The following is a 17,328-nucleotide window of genomic DNA, read 5'->3' as shown; positions in this document are numbered from 1 at the left end:
GACTTAACATTGAGTTCAACAACTTCAGGCCAAAAACTCTCTCCTCCATCTTCATCCCTTTCTTAATCCAATTTGAAAAAATTTTATTTATTTATTCATTCATTTTTAAAATGTTTCTATCCTTTTTTCCCAACCAACCACCTCTCTCTCCCCACAGGGCCATCTGTCACTTGTTTTGATGTTGTTCTGTCACAGAACGTTGACCCTTGTTCTGCTATTAACGCAGTCTGCTATCTTACCTTTATGTCACTATCAGCACCTTCTTTAGTATTTAACACTCCCATTAACATTCCCTTTGTCCTGTGTCCATGACATCTTTGTCAAATTTCTCCCACAAATAGCTTCCACCTATCCCTGGCCTTCTATCTTGCTCCACCTCCTCCACCCCCTCTTAAACAGTATAAAATCCATCACATTTCTACTTCTCATTAGCTCTGAAGAAGAATCATAGGGACTCAAAACGTTAACTCTGTTTCTCTCTCCACAAGTGCTGCCAGACCTGCTGAGTTTTTCCATCATATTCTGTTTTTATTTCAGATTTCCAGCATCCACAGTATTTTGCTTTTATGCTGATTTTGTTCAATTCAATTTCTCCACCTTATACACTCTTGTGACCACTCTCGCCAACAGCATTGCCTCAATCCACACTGTAGACAGTCCCAGCCTTTCTTTCTATTTTCTTCTTCATCCCTCCCTCTGTTCTCCTTCCTTTCAGCCTGCAGAGACTGGAAGCTCAACAATGCTCCAAATTGTTAGACCCTGTTTGCTCTCCCTTTTCATTCACTTCATACCTTTTTCCTTTACTTCCCCGCCTCTCACCATCTTCACTCTGGCTCTTGAACATTTACCAGCTCCTCCAAGCTGCTCCCTTTCTGCTGGAAAATAAATCACTTGGCAATCATTGCCCCTTCAGTATGTATAAATAATCTGTAAAGTTAGACAAAGGTGCCAAAAGAGAGTTTCAGTATCACTATTACCACAGTGTAGTCATTACAGCTTTTACTGGATTTAGACTGGAAAGTGAAACCCGCCCACATTCAATCTCTCATAATTGAAAAACTCCCATCAAAAAATAGAGCAACCAAGTCAGCTAGTGTGAACTGTCTATTGCATGTTGTTTATGGTGCTCTCTCGCTGATGAATATCTACATAAAACAGCCTCTTTATTTTATGTTCCTCACTTCTGTGCTCTCATGACCTTTAACACACCATATCAGGCTAGCTCACTAATGCACAATCCATAGAAGACACCCATTTACTTCCTTTCCTACTTGCCTCAGTGGCATAGGATTTGAACCCTGCTCCAGACTGTCCCAGTGAGTGGTAGCTAGAACTCCAGTTCAGGATTCTGGGTTGATCTCAGGCAGGATACTCATGTCTGGCACCTCTTGTGAGAGGGGAAAGCAAGGAGAGAAAGGCATTTATATAGTGCCTTTCATGGCCACAGGATATCCCAATGAAGTACTTTTTCATTGTCATCATTTTCTTTCAGGGGATTTGGGCATTGCTGGCAAGGCCAGCATCCGTTGCCCATCCCTAATTGCCCTTGAACTAAGTGGCTTGCTCAACCATTTCAGAGGGCAACCACATGGATCTGGAGTTACATGTAGGCCAGGACTGGGTAAGAACAGCAGATTTCCTTCCCTAAATGGCACTAGTGAACCAGATGGGTTTTCACAACAATTTATGATAGTTTCATGGTCACCATCACCAATCCTGCTTTGCAATTCCAGGTTTTATTAATTGGATTTAAATTCCACCAGCTGCCGTGGTGGGATCTGAACCTGCATCCCCATAGTATTAGCCTGGCCCTAGTGGATTACTAGTCCAGTGACATTACCACTACACCACCATCTCTCCCATTGTTGTAATGTAGCAAACAGGGCAACCAATTTGCACACAGCACACTCCCGCAAACAGAATAATGACCACACAATCTGTTTTTGAGATGCTGAGGGATAAACACTGGCCAGGCCAACAGGGATAACTCCCCTTCTTCAAAATAACGCCAGGAAATCTTTTATATCCAATAAACCAAAGCGTCAGTTAAATACCGCATCCAAAAGGCAGCACCTCTGCTGACAGTGCAGCACTCCCTCAGCACTGCACTGCTGTGTATCCGTCTTCATCTTTGAACTCAAGCCCTGGACTGGGACCTGAACCCACAACTTTCTGACTCAGAGGCAAGTGTGCTACCCACTGAGTCACAGCTGATGCCAAAATAGGTGCTGTGGGAGCCCATAAAACGCTGACACAGTATAGAACCAAACACCGTGTTGGCCAGTATAATGGTGATTTTAGCCATGGAAGTACAGCTAATCAACCTGTAGATCCCTCCACTGTACCACAATTTTCTCCAAGAGTAGAGACTGATAAACAACAATAACCTGCTTTCTGCCAATCTTTCAAAGACACAACTTAACGAACCTCACTCTAAGCCTTGGTACTAACATGTACTCCGAGTCCCAACAATGCATGTAACCAGACTGCCATCACCTCAGTTTCTGGGCCTTACCACAGTGCATGCTGGCAGAACTCAATCCAGCCCTAATGAACTCTTGGGCAGAACCCCAGGTGGTCTGGCCCTGCTCTTGGGAAGCTGGGGGTGGTGGGCACAGAGACAGTCATTACTTCCAGTGCTGTTGCTGGGCGGAGTTCAGCTGGGGTGGCATTTCTGTCCGACAGTCGGGGTGGAACAGGGGCTTTGGGGTTCAACCCTAGACTGAGGCAGAGTCAGGTTCTTGCCCGAGGGCAAAGCCAGTCACATCCTGCTGAGAGCGCAGTCAGGTCAAAGGTCGTGAGAGAGGAGAGTCCGACTAGAGTAGGATTCACCTGAACAGAAGGGTCAGGTCAACAATTGCTCGTTGAAGACTAAACTATTATGATAATTCTACTGGCAAAGAGGGACTTAGCTGTATGTAACTAACAGCCCCATGGGCTCAGGGATATTAACCTTGTTTTATAGCAGGGGTGGAGAAGGTCTTGTATATGAGTAAAGCAGGGGCTATAATATGAGCAAATAAGGCAAGTGAGAGGAGCAGCGATATCAGCGAGGCACAGTAACATAAATATACACAAGATAAGGTATGTATAAATATACATAGAGCAGGAAACAGAAAATTATAGATAGAATTCAGAGAAAACTACATAAAGTTACTTACAATAATATAATTGATTTCTATGTGAAGTTAAGTAATTTTATCAAATTATATATAGATAATTGGAAACACTTCTCTAATTCGATATGTTTATATTCCCTGTCAAATGTCCCAAGACATTGCTCACTGTAAATTGCATGATTTTATAAATTCATGGAGAGTTATTTCCTATAACACAGTGTATAACAACACAATGTATTAAAACAGTGTAGAAAATACTATACACGATTCTTCTGCTAAGATGCACAAGATTTTGCTTTCAGGTCAGACGAATGAAGCACAAATTGGTGGTGCCCTGTGGTAATATCACTGGACTAATAATCCAGATACCCAGGCTAATCCTCTGAGGATATGGCTTCAAATCCCATCACGGCAACTGGTGGAATTTAAATTCAATTGAGAAAGTCTGGAATGGAAAGCTAGTCTCAGTAATGATGGCCATGAAACTACCATTGATTGCCATAAAAACCCATCTGATGATGCCGCGATGACTTAGGAGTGCCCAGCTATGGGGCAGGATGCACCCTCCTAGGCAGAGCCTGCTTAGGCTCCAGCAGCCAGTGGATGACTGCCAAGGACATCAGGGCCACCAGGACGGCAGAGTCAGCAGCTGCCCCCAATACCACTGTCAGCGAGGGGGGGGAGGGAACCAAGATGCAGCCCCTGTAGATGTAAATTGAAGGCACCTTCAGCACAGCAGGGGTGTGTCACAGGAGAAATATTTGTGTTTTTTTTACCCTTGTGTTAGGGATGGACACTTTGTTTGTTCATGTTAAGTATCATAAACATTTATTTGACTTAAATGGGCTGAGTTGGCCGGATGTTTTGAATAGGTGCCGATGCAGCACCAGCTTGTAAAGGTATGGTGTGTGTGGTACTGGTGTAATGTGTTGGGTTCTCATTTGTTGATTGTTAGCAAAGGAGACAGTGCCATTGGCTTGACAAGGCATCAATGCCTTGGATGCCTAGCCAAACGTTCACTGAATCAAAGCATCCCTGGTGTTTCTGCCTCCATGAGGGTTCTTGTCCTCTGCCTCGAGGTCCTCACCCTGCACCTCCCCAGGTTCTTCCTCTGAGCCATCGCTTGACTTGTCCTCCGTGGCCTGTAGAGCTGCCTCGCTTTCCTCAGCCTCCAGTGGGTCCCCCCATGCCAGAGTCAGGTTGTGCAGGGTGCAGCATGCTACGACTATGAGGGAGACATGCCCTGGAAAACACTGCAATGCTCCCTCTGACCGGTCCAGGTACCTGTAGTGTATCATCAGCAGCCCAATGGTCCTCTCCACCACCGTCCTTGTGGAGGCATGACTCCTGTTGTATCTCTCCTCGGCCTCAGTTCTTGGGTGACGGAGTGGGACCATCAGCGACCTCTTCAAGGGATAGCCCTTGTCACCCAGGAGCATCCACCCACTCGTGCAGAAGCCACAAACAGCCTTGGTACCTGTGAGTGCAGCAAGACGTAAGCATCGTGTGAGCTGCAGGGTAACAGGCACAAACTTGGGGAATCTGTGTCCTGTGGTCACAGACGATCTGAACATTCACTGAGTTTCTGTTTACGAAAGCTCCAGGATCACCTGCTGACGCCTTGTTGGCCACATGAGTGCAATCTATTACACCCTAAACCCGGGGGAACCCAGCCATCGCAGCGAAGCCTCGTGCTCTCTCTGCCTGGCTCGCCTCATCTGTCCGGAAGTGGATGAACGCGCGGACATGTCTAAAGATAGCATCAGTCATGAGCTTGATGCAACTGTGTGCAGCTGAGTGAGAAATGCCACATAGAACCCCCATTGAAAAATGCTGCATAAATCCCCCACTGAAAAAATCCCCCACAGTTATTTTCAAAGCCACCAGCATGGGGTGTCCACCCACGCAGTTGGAGGTGATTTCCAGACCTATCATGTGACATATTGCTGTTACTGTGTCCCTAGAGAGGAGAAGCATCCGGTGGCACTGGACCACAGACATCTGGAGGTAGTTGGAACATTGCCTGAACGCTCTAGACGCTCGGTAGTGGCATCTTTGGCGTGCCCTCCTGCCTTGGCCTCCCTGCTGGCCCTGCACCAACTGAGCCCATGCCTCTCCCTGGGGTGCTTTCCGCACCCACCTGGCCTCCTCTCCGTCCTTGCCCTCTCCTCCTCTTCAGAGGAGTTTCCACCAGCGGAATACACTATCCCCATTAGATGGGATACAGAGGAACAGTGCCTTGAAAATGAAGGAGCACTGTGCTGCGATACTCAGGGGAATCTTCCAGGGAGGGGGAGGACCTAAGATGCTGGAAGGCAGGCTTGACAATAATTTGAGATGCCAAGAAACTCTGGGACAACTCTGTACTCACACAGGAAAGGACTGGCAATGACAGAGGAAGTGCTGCTGCTCTGGGGGCCTCTTATCTCACTCGTGGATGAAGCAATGATTAAAACGTGAATTCTGTCCACCCCTTTTGCCTGTGCGATGAGCTAAAAATTGCACGGGCAACGTAAAATCGCGGTCAACAGGCTTTTTAACGACCTTAATTGGCCCTTTAATTGTCAGTGGGCGCTGCTCCAACTCCCATGTGCGCCCGCCAACCTCAATGATGCACACATGTGCGATGACGCCAGGACGCACATCCGATGTCCTTTCGCGCAACTTTACATGCGTTCGGGTCGGGCGCGCGCCCGACCTCGGAGCGCAAGATTCAGATCCATACTTACAGGTCGAGCGTTTCAGGTCCTGACAAGAGCTTCCTCCTCATCTCCTCTCTGGATCCCCTGCCAATGATTTCGAATCGATGACTCTTGGTTAATGATGCACTTGCCAGAGGGAATAATTTTCCTGCACTCTTATCAAAACCCCTCATCATCTTGAAAGCCTCAATTACATCACCTCTTATCCTTCTCTGTTCCAAGGAGAACGGTCTGAACTTTCTTCTCATAACTGAAGTCCATCATCTCCAGTAACATCCTGGTAACTCTCCTCTGCACCCTTTCTAAGGCCTTTACATCTTTACTGAAGTGTGCTGATCAGAATTGTCCACCATACTCCAGTTGAGGCCTAACCAGTGACTTATGAAGTTCTAGCATAATCGCTTGTTTTTATATTCAATTCTGTTAGGATTCTGCTATTTATAAATACAAATAACCTATTTTTTGGCACCATATCAAACGGCAGTACCATCTTTAAGGATTTGTGTATATGGACACCAAGGTTTCACTGTTCATCCACACTTGGAAAAATTGCGTCATTTATATAATGCACATTAATCCTCCCGAATTGCATTACTTAACACTTCTCCATATTAAACTCCATCTGCATACTTCTTCTGCCCATTTCACCATCCTGTCGACATCATCCTGAAACCTGTAACTATCTTCATCGCTCTGTGACTTGGCCAAGTTTTTTTTACCATCTGCAAGCTTTATAATACTGGTCCCTTTGCCCGAGTCTAGGTTGTTTACACAGATTCAAAAGAGTAACGAAGCCAAAACTAACACTTAGGGAACACCACTGTAAACTATCTCCCAGCTTGAGAAATATTAATCCATCATCAGCCCTTGCTTCCTGACACTGAAACCAGTTTATTTTTTTTAACCAATTGCGCCACTTTTCCTTTAATTCCATGAGCTACCATCTTCTTCACAAGCCTCCTGTGTGGCACAGCATCAAAGGTCTTCTGAAATTCTGTACAAACAACATTTGCTGCACTACCTTGAACAGCCTTCTCCATTACCTCAAAGAATATAATCAAGTTATTCAGGCACAATTTGCCTTTAACAAATCCATCCTGGCGCTCCTTGATTAACCCCTGCCATTCCAAATGAAAGTTTATTTACTCCTCGATAATGGTTTCCAAATAACTTCCCCTCTACTGATATTTGGCTGACTGGCCTGTAGTTTTCTACTTCATCTCTTTCCTGAACAGTGCTGTAAACATTAGCATCCCCCCAAATAAGCCCTGTCTCAGTCCTGGGTTGACAGCCAGCAGGCTGCTGGCATTTGGCATGCGCGAGTGATACTTGTCATACGAATGGTGGAAGTTCATAAAACCCTCCCATCAAATAGGACTTACCATCTTATCAGCTGATATCAAAGACGATTATGCCAGAGGAGGGATGCTCAGGTCACAGTCTCTTAAACAGCCCGCAAATCCTTTCATAGCTTTTTTAAACTTCTTTGACCGGGGTGGGTGGGGTTATTGCCCAACCCTAATTGCCCTTGAGGCTGAAGATAGGACACAACAAATACAACACTTCCACTTCAGACACTACATTGGGGCAGGGTCAAGTGGGTGACACAGGCATGTTATTATCATTGCATCACACCTTTCTTTGGTGATTCAACTGACATCTCCCCTTAATTTCCCTAGAGCTCCTCTCACGGATATAACTTTAGCACAGAAACCTTGTCCCAAGGAAATGCCCAGTCATGATTCTTTTGCTTAAAATCTGCATGGATTGTCTACAACAACAACATGCATTTACGTAGCACCTTTAACATCGTAGAACATCCCAAGCTGCTTCACAGGAGCATCATCAGACAAAATTGTGATGTTTAGCCACTTAAGGAGGCATTAGGAGAGTTCACCAAAAGCCTGGTCAAAGAGACAGGATTTAAGAAACGGTTGAGAGATGGAGAGGGAGATGGAAAGGTTTAGTGAGGAAATTCCGGAGCTTAGGCTTAAGGCAGCTCTCTAGGAGACATTGCCATGCTGTATGTGACTCCTGATTCTTTTCCCAACCTCCAATGTCCACCAGGCGAGGTGGGGCCGGGGGTGGGTCCATTCCATTTTGGTGGAACCACAGCAGCAGGAGACTCACCACCACACGAGCATACGAATTAGGTGCAAGAGTAGGCCATTCGGCCCCTCCTGCCTCCTCCGCCCTATATGTTTCAATCAAGTCGCCTCTTACTCTTCTAAACTCCAGTGGATACAAGCCAAGCCTGAGCAACCTTTCCTCATAAGGCAACCCGCCCATTCCAGGCATTAGTCTAGTCAACCTAAAGATACAATTGTCTTGTCATCCCTGCCATAAGTTTGAGTCTTCCTTGCTGATTATAAAGTGGGGCTAGGCGCGGTGTAGCAGCATTCCTATGGACGGCAGGGGTGGTTCCCTTTTCAATGTATTTCCACTGAGAAATGAAGGCAGCAGTCTTAAAAAAAAAGTACAAATCCACAACCCCGCCACCACATCCCCTTAATAACTATTTGTGTAATACCTTTAACATGGTGAAACATCCAAGTGGTTTCCCAGAGGCGTTATCAAAATCTTAACACAATATAATTGATGGATGTGCTAATAACGTTATTCTTCCTTTAATGTTGTTGTAGTTCCATCCCCAGCCCCACCATACCCTAGGATAAAATTAGGTGTTGAAAGTCACTCTCTCTCTCTCTCTCTCTCGACCGCAAAAGGTAATCAATTTTAAATGCAAAACACAGAGGGGCCCACGGAGTGGGGAAGCATTGTGAAGCAAATTTGTGGTTCAACAGAATGTGATTGTCTTCTTTGTGTGTGTTCTGTCCTGTTCACTCCTCCAGCTCTCAGCGCCCCTCGTTCCAGACACGTATTGAATAAGCCTCACTGGTGAATCCTTCCCAAACACGGACTCTCTCTCCTCTGTCAGGGCCAGTGTGAACTGGGCTGGGAGGGACGGCGGGCTGTCAATTTCGACCCTGTGGCAAAAGGGGAATTGGGACTTACCAAACCATCGAGCAGGTCGAACATGCAGACTTTGACGGGCTGTGCGAGTGCCGTTTGAAGGCTGAACAGCGATTTTGTCTCCATTTCCTTCGCCCCCCCTTCTCTTCTGCTGCTAACAACTGAATTTGGAATGGCACCTCACATGGTTGTTTCCAAACACGCCTGTCGTTGAGCGGTGCAGGGACCTTAGTACAGAGTTGACTGACAGGAGGAAATTCCCCCACTTTCTATTTTGCACTGAGCCTGGCGGATGCTGCAACAAAGCTTCCTGCCTCTCGGCTCCTGCTTCACTGCAGCCCTCAAGAAAGCTGCAGCTTTTAGCTGGCTCAATCATCGACCTCCCTTTGCATGCTGCAACATGCTCCCACATTTGCATCTTCCTGTCGACTAACACTCTAGCCTCATAACACAGTGCACACCGCACAGTTCATCCCCACCCTGGACTGGCTGCGGCGCCTCATCTATACTCTCTGCGATTGCCATCAATGAGAGATCAGATTAGTCACATTTGTGTTAAAGCTGATAATGTTGCTCCGTTTTTCTTGAAACAATTGTCCACAAATGTGCTAACATAAAGGAAAGAGAGACCCGCATTCACAAAGCACTTTTCACAGCCGCGGGATGTCCCGAAGCACTTTGCAGCCAGTGAAGTATTTTTGGAGTGTAGCGACTGTTGTAAAGTAGGAAGCACACAACTAATCTGTGCACAGCAAGCTCCCAAATAGAGCAGTGTGATAATCACCAAATCTTTCGCTTTAGAAGCTAGGTGTGGGATCAATACAGGCCGGAATGCCCCCTGCTCTTTTCTAAGTAGTACCATGGGATCTTATATAAGACCATAAGACACAGGAGCAGAAGTAGGCCATTCGGCCCATCGAGTCTGCTCCGCCATTCAATGAGATCATGGCTGATCTGATAATCCTCAACTCCACTTTCCTGCCTTTTCCCCATGCCCCTCGATTCCCTTACTGATTAAAAATCTGCCTATCTCAGCCTTGAACATACTTAACAACCCAGCCTCTGCAGCCCTCTGCAGTAAAGAATTCTACAGATTGACTACCCTCTGAGAAGAAATTCCTCCTCATCTCTGCTTTAAATGGGCGACCTCTTACTCTGAGATTATGACCTCTGGTCCTAGGCTGTCCCGGAAGGGGAAACAACCTCTCAGCATCTACCCTGTCAAGCCCCCCGAGAATCTTATATGTTTCAATAAGGTCGCCTCTCATTCTTCTAAACTCCAATGAGCACAGGCCCAACCTACTCAACCTCTCCCCATAAGAAAATCCCTCCATACCCAGGATCAACCTAGTGAAAAAAACAAAAAGCTAAACGCTACTGCGGATGCTGGAAATCCAAAACAAAACAAAAACAGAATTACCTGGAAAAACTCAGCAAGTCTCAGCAAAACTCACAACCTTCTCTGGACTGCCTCCAATGCCAATATATCTTTCCTTGGATAAGGGGATCAAAATTGTTCACAGTATTCTAGGTGTGGTCTAACTAGTGCCTTGTATAGTTTTAGCAAGACTTCCCTATTTTTATACTCCATTCCCTTTGAAATAAAGTCCAACATTCCATTTGCCTTCCCTATTTCCTGCTGAACTTGTATGTTAGCTTTTTGTGATTCATGCATGAGGACCCCCAAATCCCTGTACTGCAGCTTTCTTCAGCCTTTCTCCTTTTAAGTAATATTCAGCTCCTCTATTCTTCCTGCCAAAGTGCATAACCTCACATTTTCCCACATTATATTCCATCTGCCAAGTTTTTGCCCACTCACTTAACCTGTCTATATCTCTCTGTAGACTCTTTGTGTCAACCTCACCACTTGCCTTCCCACCTATTTTTGTGTCCATCCAAGAGAGCGGAGTGTCCATGGGTCTTTGGGTAAACCTGATGCATATCTGAGGGAGTGCTGCACTGTCAGAAGTGCCATCTTTTGGATGAGGCATTAAACTGAGGCCCTGTCTGCCCTCTCAAGCAGACATGAAAGATCCAATGGCACTATTTCGGAGAGCAGGTTATCCCTACTGATTTATCCCTACCGTCCTGGCCAATATTTACCCCTCAATCAACATCATTAAAACAGATTATCATTGTCACACAGTTGTTTGTGGGAGCTTGCTGTGCGCACAGTGGCTTTTGCGTTTCCTACTTTACAACAGTGACTACACTTCAAGTTGAAAAGCGCTTTGGAATGTCCTGTGGTCATAAAAGGCACTTATATAAATGGAAGTCCTTACTTTTTTTTAAATGGGTCTATGGGTCATCCTGACCCAGGGCCTCTGCCAAAGGCACAGTTGCCAACGATAGGGTGAGGGTAGGGGGATGCACAAAAGGCCAGAGTTAGTGTAACAAAGAGAAAAAAGACAAGCGATAGAGGGACAAAAGACAGAGAAACAGCAATGCAAAAATAACTGGAGCAGGTAAGATGCTTAACAATCACACACAGACCGGCATTTTAAATGCGGTCAATGATACAACTAAATACACAGTGCAACCATTGGCATTGCCTAAAAAAGACCTGTCAGAGAATTGAGAAATAAAAGTATAATTGATGGATAGTCTTCAGACTGATTTACTTAAATACAGGCTCGAACTATATGTGGAGGATGGGTAGGCCGATGGAGTTTATCGATACAATTCACCCTTACTCCAAGGCATTTTCAATGCAGTATTGACAACATGTCATCTTGCATCCTCATCTGGCTGGGAGAAACAAGTTCTAATGCTCAGGGGAATAGGATGGTTTACTCTGGCCTGGATAAGAACCCTGTAACACATTGGATTGGTACAGGCAGGAACATGGACCTGTGAACAATTGGTTAAGCCTTTGTGTGTCACCCTGAGAACCTGAGATTATAATATATCTCTTCTCTTACAGGTGGCAGGCCTGTTGTGTACTTTCAGCATTCTCTTGGCTTTATTTTGTTTCTCTTTGGTTTTACAGAGTCCGATCAGGCGAGGCGGCCATCTTGGTTTGGCATAGGCCCACTAATGCTGAAGCCTCTCAGCTAACAGAATAACTGAAGAGAATTTAGGGTTGCCAACTCTGGCTGGACAGATTCTGGGAGACGTCGGCAGAAGTGACGTCATGGAACCCGGTGGCGTGGCGCGAGCGGGTTCCAGGTTTATGAGTTGCCTACAAACAGAGATACATAAATACAAATCCTGCCCCATCTCCTCTTACTCCTGTCGATGTACAATAATTGTGGGGGGTGGGGCGGGGTGGGGGAAGAGAGATACTGGAGACATCAGCAACAAGGAAAGCTCAATCTCAACTGAGCTATTTACCCTCTATCACAGCCGTATCCAGCCGCTACTCTCACCCATCACCTCAACTTCTGGCGTTTCACTCGACAAGTCATGAGCGACATTGCCGCTCTGCCCCCCCAGCACCCCGCCCCCTCAGCTGCAGTGTGCTCTGGGAGTTGTAGTCTGCTCACTGCCCTGTTCCCCACTCTCCTCCATGCAGGGATAGAGACTCTCCATTTCCCAGCCAGCACCATGGGGACTCTCCTTCCTGGTTTGGTGGGGTTATGATACTTGTGGAGCCAACTGGCTCAACTCACCCAATGGTGTCAACGTAAAATGATGTTTTAAGATCTCCTGGAAGGCTTTCCTTGGTCACCGGGAGGTTGATGCTGATTCCAGGGCACTCCTGGCCATTCTAGGAGGGTAGGCAACCCCAATAGAATTACACAGCATTTGAAACACAGGAAAAGCTATTTGGTTGGCCTAGCAGTGTCCAAGCTCCCAAAGAGCCTCCATCCTACCAACATATCCTTCTCCCTCATGTTTTTCATCTTTTATCATGATTTATGCCACCCTCAACCACTCCTTGTGGTAGTGAGTTCCATATTCTCACCACTCACTGGGTAAAGGAGTTCCTCCTGAATTCATGAGTAAATTTATTAGTGACCATCTTACGGCTCCTGGTTCTGGACTCTCCCCACAAGTAGAAACGTACGTCCACCCTATCAAACCCTTTCATAAATTCAAAGGCTCCAACAGGTCACCCCCTCGGCCTTCCCTCTCCTGGGGAAAAGGGCCTCAAGCTTGTTCAGTCTTTCCTGCTACATACAGCCTCTCGGTTCTGGCGTCAATAGTATAGGCAGCTGAGGTCAGCAGTGGAGTGGTGCGGAAAGCAAGTACGCCTGCATTCATTCATTCATTCACCACTGCAAAAGTTTCAAAACATGTGGCCAAAGATATGCAAGAGGTGTTTTACAAGACTGAACATGGTGGCAGGTACTGCATCTGTAAGGTAAATGAAGTGCTGCAGGCTGTATTGTGGCCTTAAGTCTGCTTCCTGGAGCCTCCCCTTTCAAAAGTATAACATTTCCTAAAACTCAGTGAAGACACTGCCCCTTTAAAATACCATGGATTCCGATGGAGGTAACAGTCTTAGGATTTTATAAATGAACAGCAGATTCAATTCAGATAATTGTTTACAGTTGCTATGTAAAATGGGCCACTATTGTTTGTGACAGATAGCGCCTGTTTCCTCATTTCCTTATTGCAGGCTGAAGGATTTAGAGGTTAAGGTTCAGGCACATTCCTCAGCTGCTGCTGCTGCTGCAGAACAAAAGCAGCCTACTCAAGAAAATTATCTTCGGCCCCTTTTGCCCCTTGGTTGCTGAGGTTACAGGGCCAACCATTTACATTAACAAAGCTTCTTGAGGCAAAAAAATATATAAATTCATGTCCCTGCCTCTTCTTGCAGCTGCAAAGAAAACTTCATTCCTGAATTGTGGGTCTGGTGGTCCCTCACATCTGATTCTGAGGTTCCAGCTATCAGCCGTGGTTGGCTATGTACAGTATTCTCTCCTGTATACAATGCACACAGTATTCTCTCCTGTGTGAGAGAAGGTTGTGGGTTCAAGTCCCACTCCAGAGACTCGAGCACAAAAGTCCAGGCTGACACTCCAGCACGGAACTGAGAGAGTGCTACGCCGTCGGAGGTGCCATCATTGGGATGATATGTTAAAGCCCCGTCTGCCCTCCCAGGTGGATGTAAAAGTTCCCATGGCACTATTTCTTCGAAGAGCGGGGAAGTTATGCTTGGCGCTGTGGGCAACAATCGTCTATCAACCAATGCCTAAAGTCAGGTGATTCAGTAAATAGCACATTGCTGTTTGTGGGATCTTGCTGTGTACAAGTTGGCAGCCATGTTTCCTACATTATGACAGTGACTATATATTTTTTAAAAATTGCTTCACTGGCTGTGAGGCACTTTGTCCTGAGGTGGTGAAGGGCGCTATATAAATATGTTTTTTTTCTTTCATTTCCTTTCCTGAATTCCTTGCGTTCTTTGTTCCCCACCTTTCTCTATTATCAGACACAGAAAATATTTTGCGACAGTGTATTTTGATACTTTAATAGGATGAGCATGTTTTATAGCACTGAAGCTCTATGGTGCGACATTATTAAATGAACATAAATTCGTCAAATGCATTTGTGGTATTTGAAGCAAGCTACCAATGAAACTGTTTTATAAGAAAGAACTTGCACTTACACCATTCAAGGCCCCAGGATGGCCCAAAGCACATTGAATACATCTGAAGTGTAGACATTGCTGTAATGTAGGAAACATAGCAGCCAATTTGTACATAGCAAGATCCCACAAACAGCAATGTGATAACAACCATATAATCTGTTTTTGGTTGAGGGATAAATATTAACCTGGACACCAGTGAGAACTCCCCTCTTCTTCTCAAATATTGCCATGGGATATTACAACCACCAGAGGGGGCAGATAGGGCCTCAGTTTAACATCTCATCCAAAACTCAGCACCTCAAACAGTGCAGCGCTCCCTCAGCACTGCACTGGAGTATCAGCCTAGATTATGTGCTCAAGCCTCTGGAGTGGGACTTCAGCCCACAACCTTCTGACTTCTGAGATGAGAGTACTACCCACTGAATCACAGCTGGATTCCTCCCTGCATTCTCAATGTGTTTGAATCTTGTAACATGGAGCCTTACCCCAAAGGATCTCAGGCAGGTAGCTGCAACATGGCCTTTAAACCAGGCAGTACCCAGTTTATCTTGATGTTCCCAATATTGTTGCTCAAGAATGAGCTCCTCTCTCAGGGAGAGTTGGGGCAGAGGTTTCTGCACTTGAGTGCTGCTGGAGGTGGAGTATTTGTGGGAGGGGAGAGACGGATGGGAGGGGAGTCCCCTTCAGCACCTTTTAAACCAGGTTTCATTCTGCGGTGTCAAACCAAGTTCCACGGGTGAATTTCATGTCACCGTTTGTGTTTGGTCAGGCCACAACTTTAACATTGCAACTTCAACCACTCCCCCACCAACTCCTCATAGCAACAAGAAATTCGCAGTTTAAAGCCACCCTTACTCTTTCCTAAGACCTCAAACCACAGAACTGCACCACCACCCCGCCCCCCCACCACCACCTGCCCCCACTTACCCACCACTCTTCTCCTCTCCTATAATCAGCAAGCCTTTAAACATAACCCTGACCTTTTGCCTTGTATAAATGTTCTGAGCTTTTTACAAAGTACAAGTTTGTTGCCTAACTCCTCTTTCCAACCCTGGTGATGACCTCTTGCGGGTTTTGATCCTTCACCTGAGTAAAAATATGAATCATGATAAACACATTTGCCACTGAATTAATCACAATTGTGAAGGAATAACCCAATTGCGGAATAGTGTCTCGCCACTCCTACACTGTGAACGAAATCATGGCTACATTATAACAGAGACGACACATCAAAAAAGTACCTAATTGGCTGTAAAGCGCTTTGAGGCGCCTGCTGGTTGTGAAGAGCGCTACACAAATGCAAATCTCTTCTTTTCTTTCAAGGTGCAAAGGAATTTTTCCTTTTTTCTAACAAGCCATCAAGTGCCAAGCCTTCAACAAGGGGAAGAGAAAAGTTGTAACGCTGCTGTACCAGCTGAGTGAAGTTGCACATTTTCAGATGAGGTTTATGGGATAGCGCCATCGAAACTCGACCACCACCACTGTTCCCAAAGGCTGCTGCTCCTGTTGGTAGTATTTTGTCTTCTCCAACATTCCATGGGTTCAAGGCTCACCCAATGCACTGGGTCCAAAATCCAGGCTGCCCACTCCAGTGCAGCACTGAGGGAACGCTCCATTATCCTTTGATTGAGCCTTGGATTCAGATGAAAGATCCCCCCAGCATGGCTTGAAGAGGAGGGCAGGTTTTTTTTTGCACCCTCCCGCCCCCTCCCTTGGCAATAGCCCTCCCTCAACCAACATAATTAAACATAGGAACGGAGAATCGTAGAATGGTTACAGCATGGAAAAAGGCCTTTTGGCCCATCAGGTCCATGCTGCCTCTCTGCAAGAGCAAATTGGCTAAAAACCACTCCCCCCACCCCCCCGACCCTTTCCCTGTAATCCTGCAAATTTTCTCTCTTTGGGTGCTTATCCAATTCCATTCCGAAAGCCCCGATTGTGCCTGCCTCCATCACACGTTCAGGCAGTGCGTTCCAGATCCTAACCTCTCGCTGCGGGAAAGGCTTTCCCTCGTTTACCCCCTCAAGCCTGTTCTGCCAGTCAATGAGATTATGGCTGAACTGCAGCCGCCTTTTCCCCATATCCCTTCATCCATGTGGGTAGCAAAAACCTGTCTACCTCAGGTGCAAAATTGACAATCGATTTAGCTAAAAACCCAGTCATTCAACTTAAGCCCATTAGTAGGATCTTGCTGTGCAAATGCTTGCCTATATAACAGTGGCCAACGTAAGTCATTGCATGTAAAGTGCTTTGAGGCCTCTTTGTCTGGGGGAGGTGTAATAAGGTGCTCTAGAAATGTCACAATCGTTTCATATCTGGTGGTAATTTGTCTAGACTGGTTGATGGCCTTTCAGTGTCTCGACTACACCCCTTATTAATTAAATGAGGTGAGTAATGGACCCTATGTTGTCCCAGTCGTATGTTTGCCACATGATGCTGTAATGAGCTACTGGCAATTATCGAATCCTGGCAGCGATTGCCTGCTGGCTATGGGGAGGGAAGGAAATGATCCCCCAGCTTAACCCATTCTGACCCAGCGATCACTGTATAGCAACTGGATCAGAAACTCTACAACTGAACCTTTGTTTACCTCACCCACCGCGATGCATTTACCCACCTGAGGCTGCACCAACATTAGGGGCAAAATTTTTACATCGGTGGGCGCGCACGTGCCCGATCTGCTCGAGCATAAAATGACGCCCGCTGATGTCGGGAGTACATCCTGACGTCAACACGCAATCGCGCGACATTTCAGTATTTTGCAGGAATCGGCAGCACGCCCACCGACAATTAAAAGGCCTGTTAAGGTCTCAGTTGACGTCCCTATTTTGCTGCCCATCCAACCTTACATTAAGAGGCCTACTAAGGCCATTAAACTAGCAATTAATTATAGTTGGCGGGCAGGCGAATAGGCCAAGCGGCCTTTGCACTTTTTAGGAAACTTCATCCACGGGCGGGCTGATGTTTCCAAAAGCAAATAAAAATAAAATAAAAG

The 17,328-nt window shown here is 46.1% G+C and overlaps 1 protein-coding gene across 2 annotated transcripts in view; it reads right to left on the bottom strand.

Annotated features, from left to right (window-relative positions):
• Positions 1–17,328, bottom strand: part of LOC144685494 (ral guanine nucleotide dissociation stimulator-like) — a 157,932-nt gene that overhangs the window by 92,225 nt on the left and 48,379 nt on the right. The window contains exon 1 of one of the 2 annotated variants that reach the window (XM_078550069.1): positions 8,837–9,020. The exons of the other annotated variant lie outside the window; for it this stretch is intronic. Within the exon in view, the coding sequence (XP_078406195.1) occupies positions 8,837–8,920 (84 nt within the window). The 5' untranslated portion in view covers positions 8,921–9,020. Of the gene's footprint in view, positions 1–8,836; positions 9,021–17,328 lie in introns of those variants that run through there. 2 annotated transcript variants of the gene reach the window in all.

The sequence above is a fragment of the Cetorhinus maximus genome, chromosome 10 (assembly GCF_964194155.1).
Source record: "Cetorhinus maximus chromosome 10, sCetMax3.hap1.1, whole genome shotgun sequence".
Lineage (NCBI taxonomy): Eukaryota > Metazoa > Chordata > Chondrichthyes > Lamniformes > Cetorhinidae > Cetorhinus > Cetorhinus maximus.
Note: the sequence above shows the minus strand (reverse complement) of the source record. Positions and strands in the feature narration are given on the sequence as shown.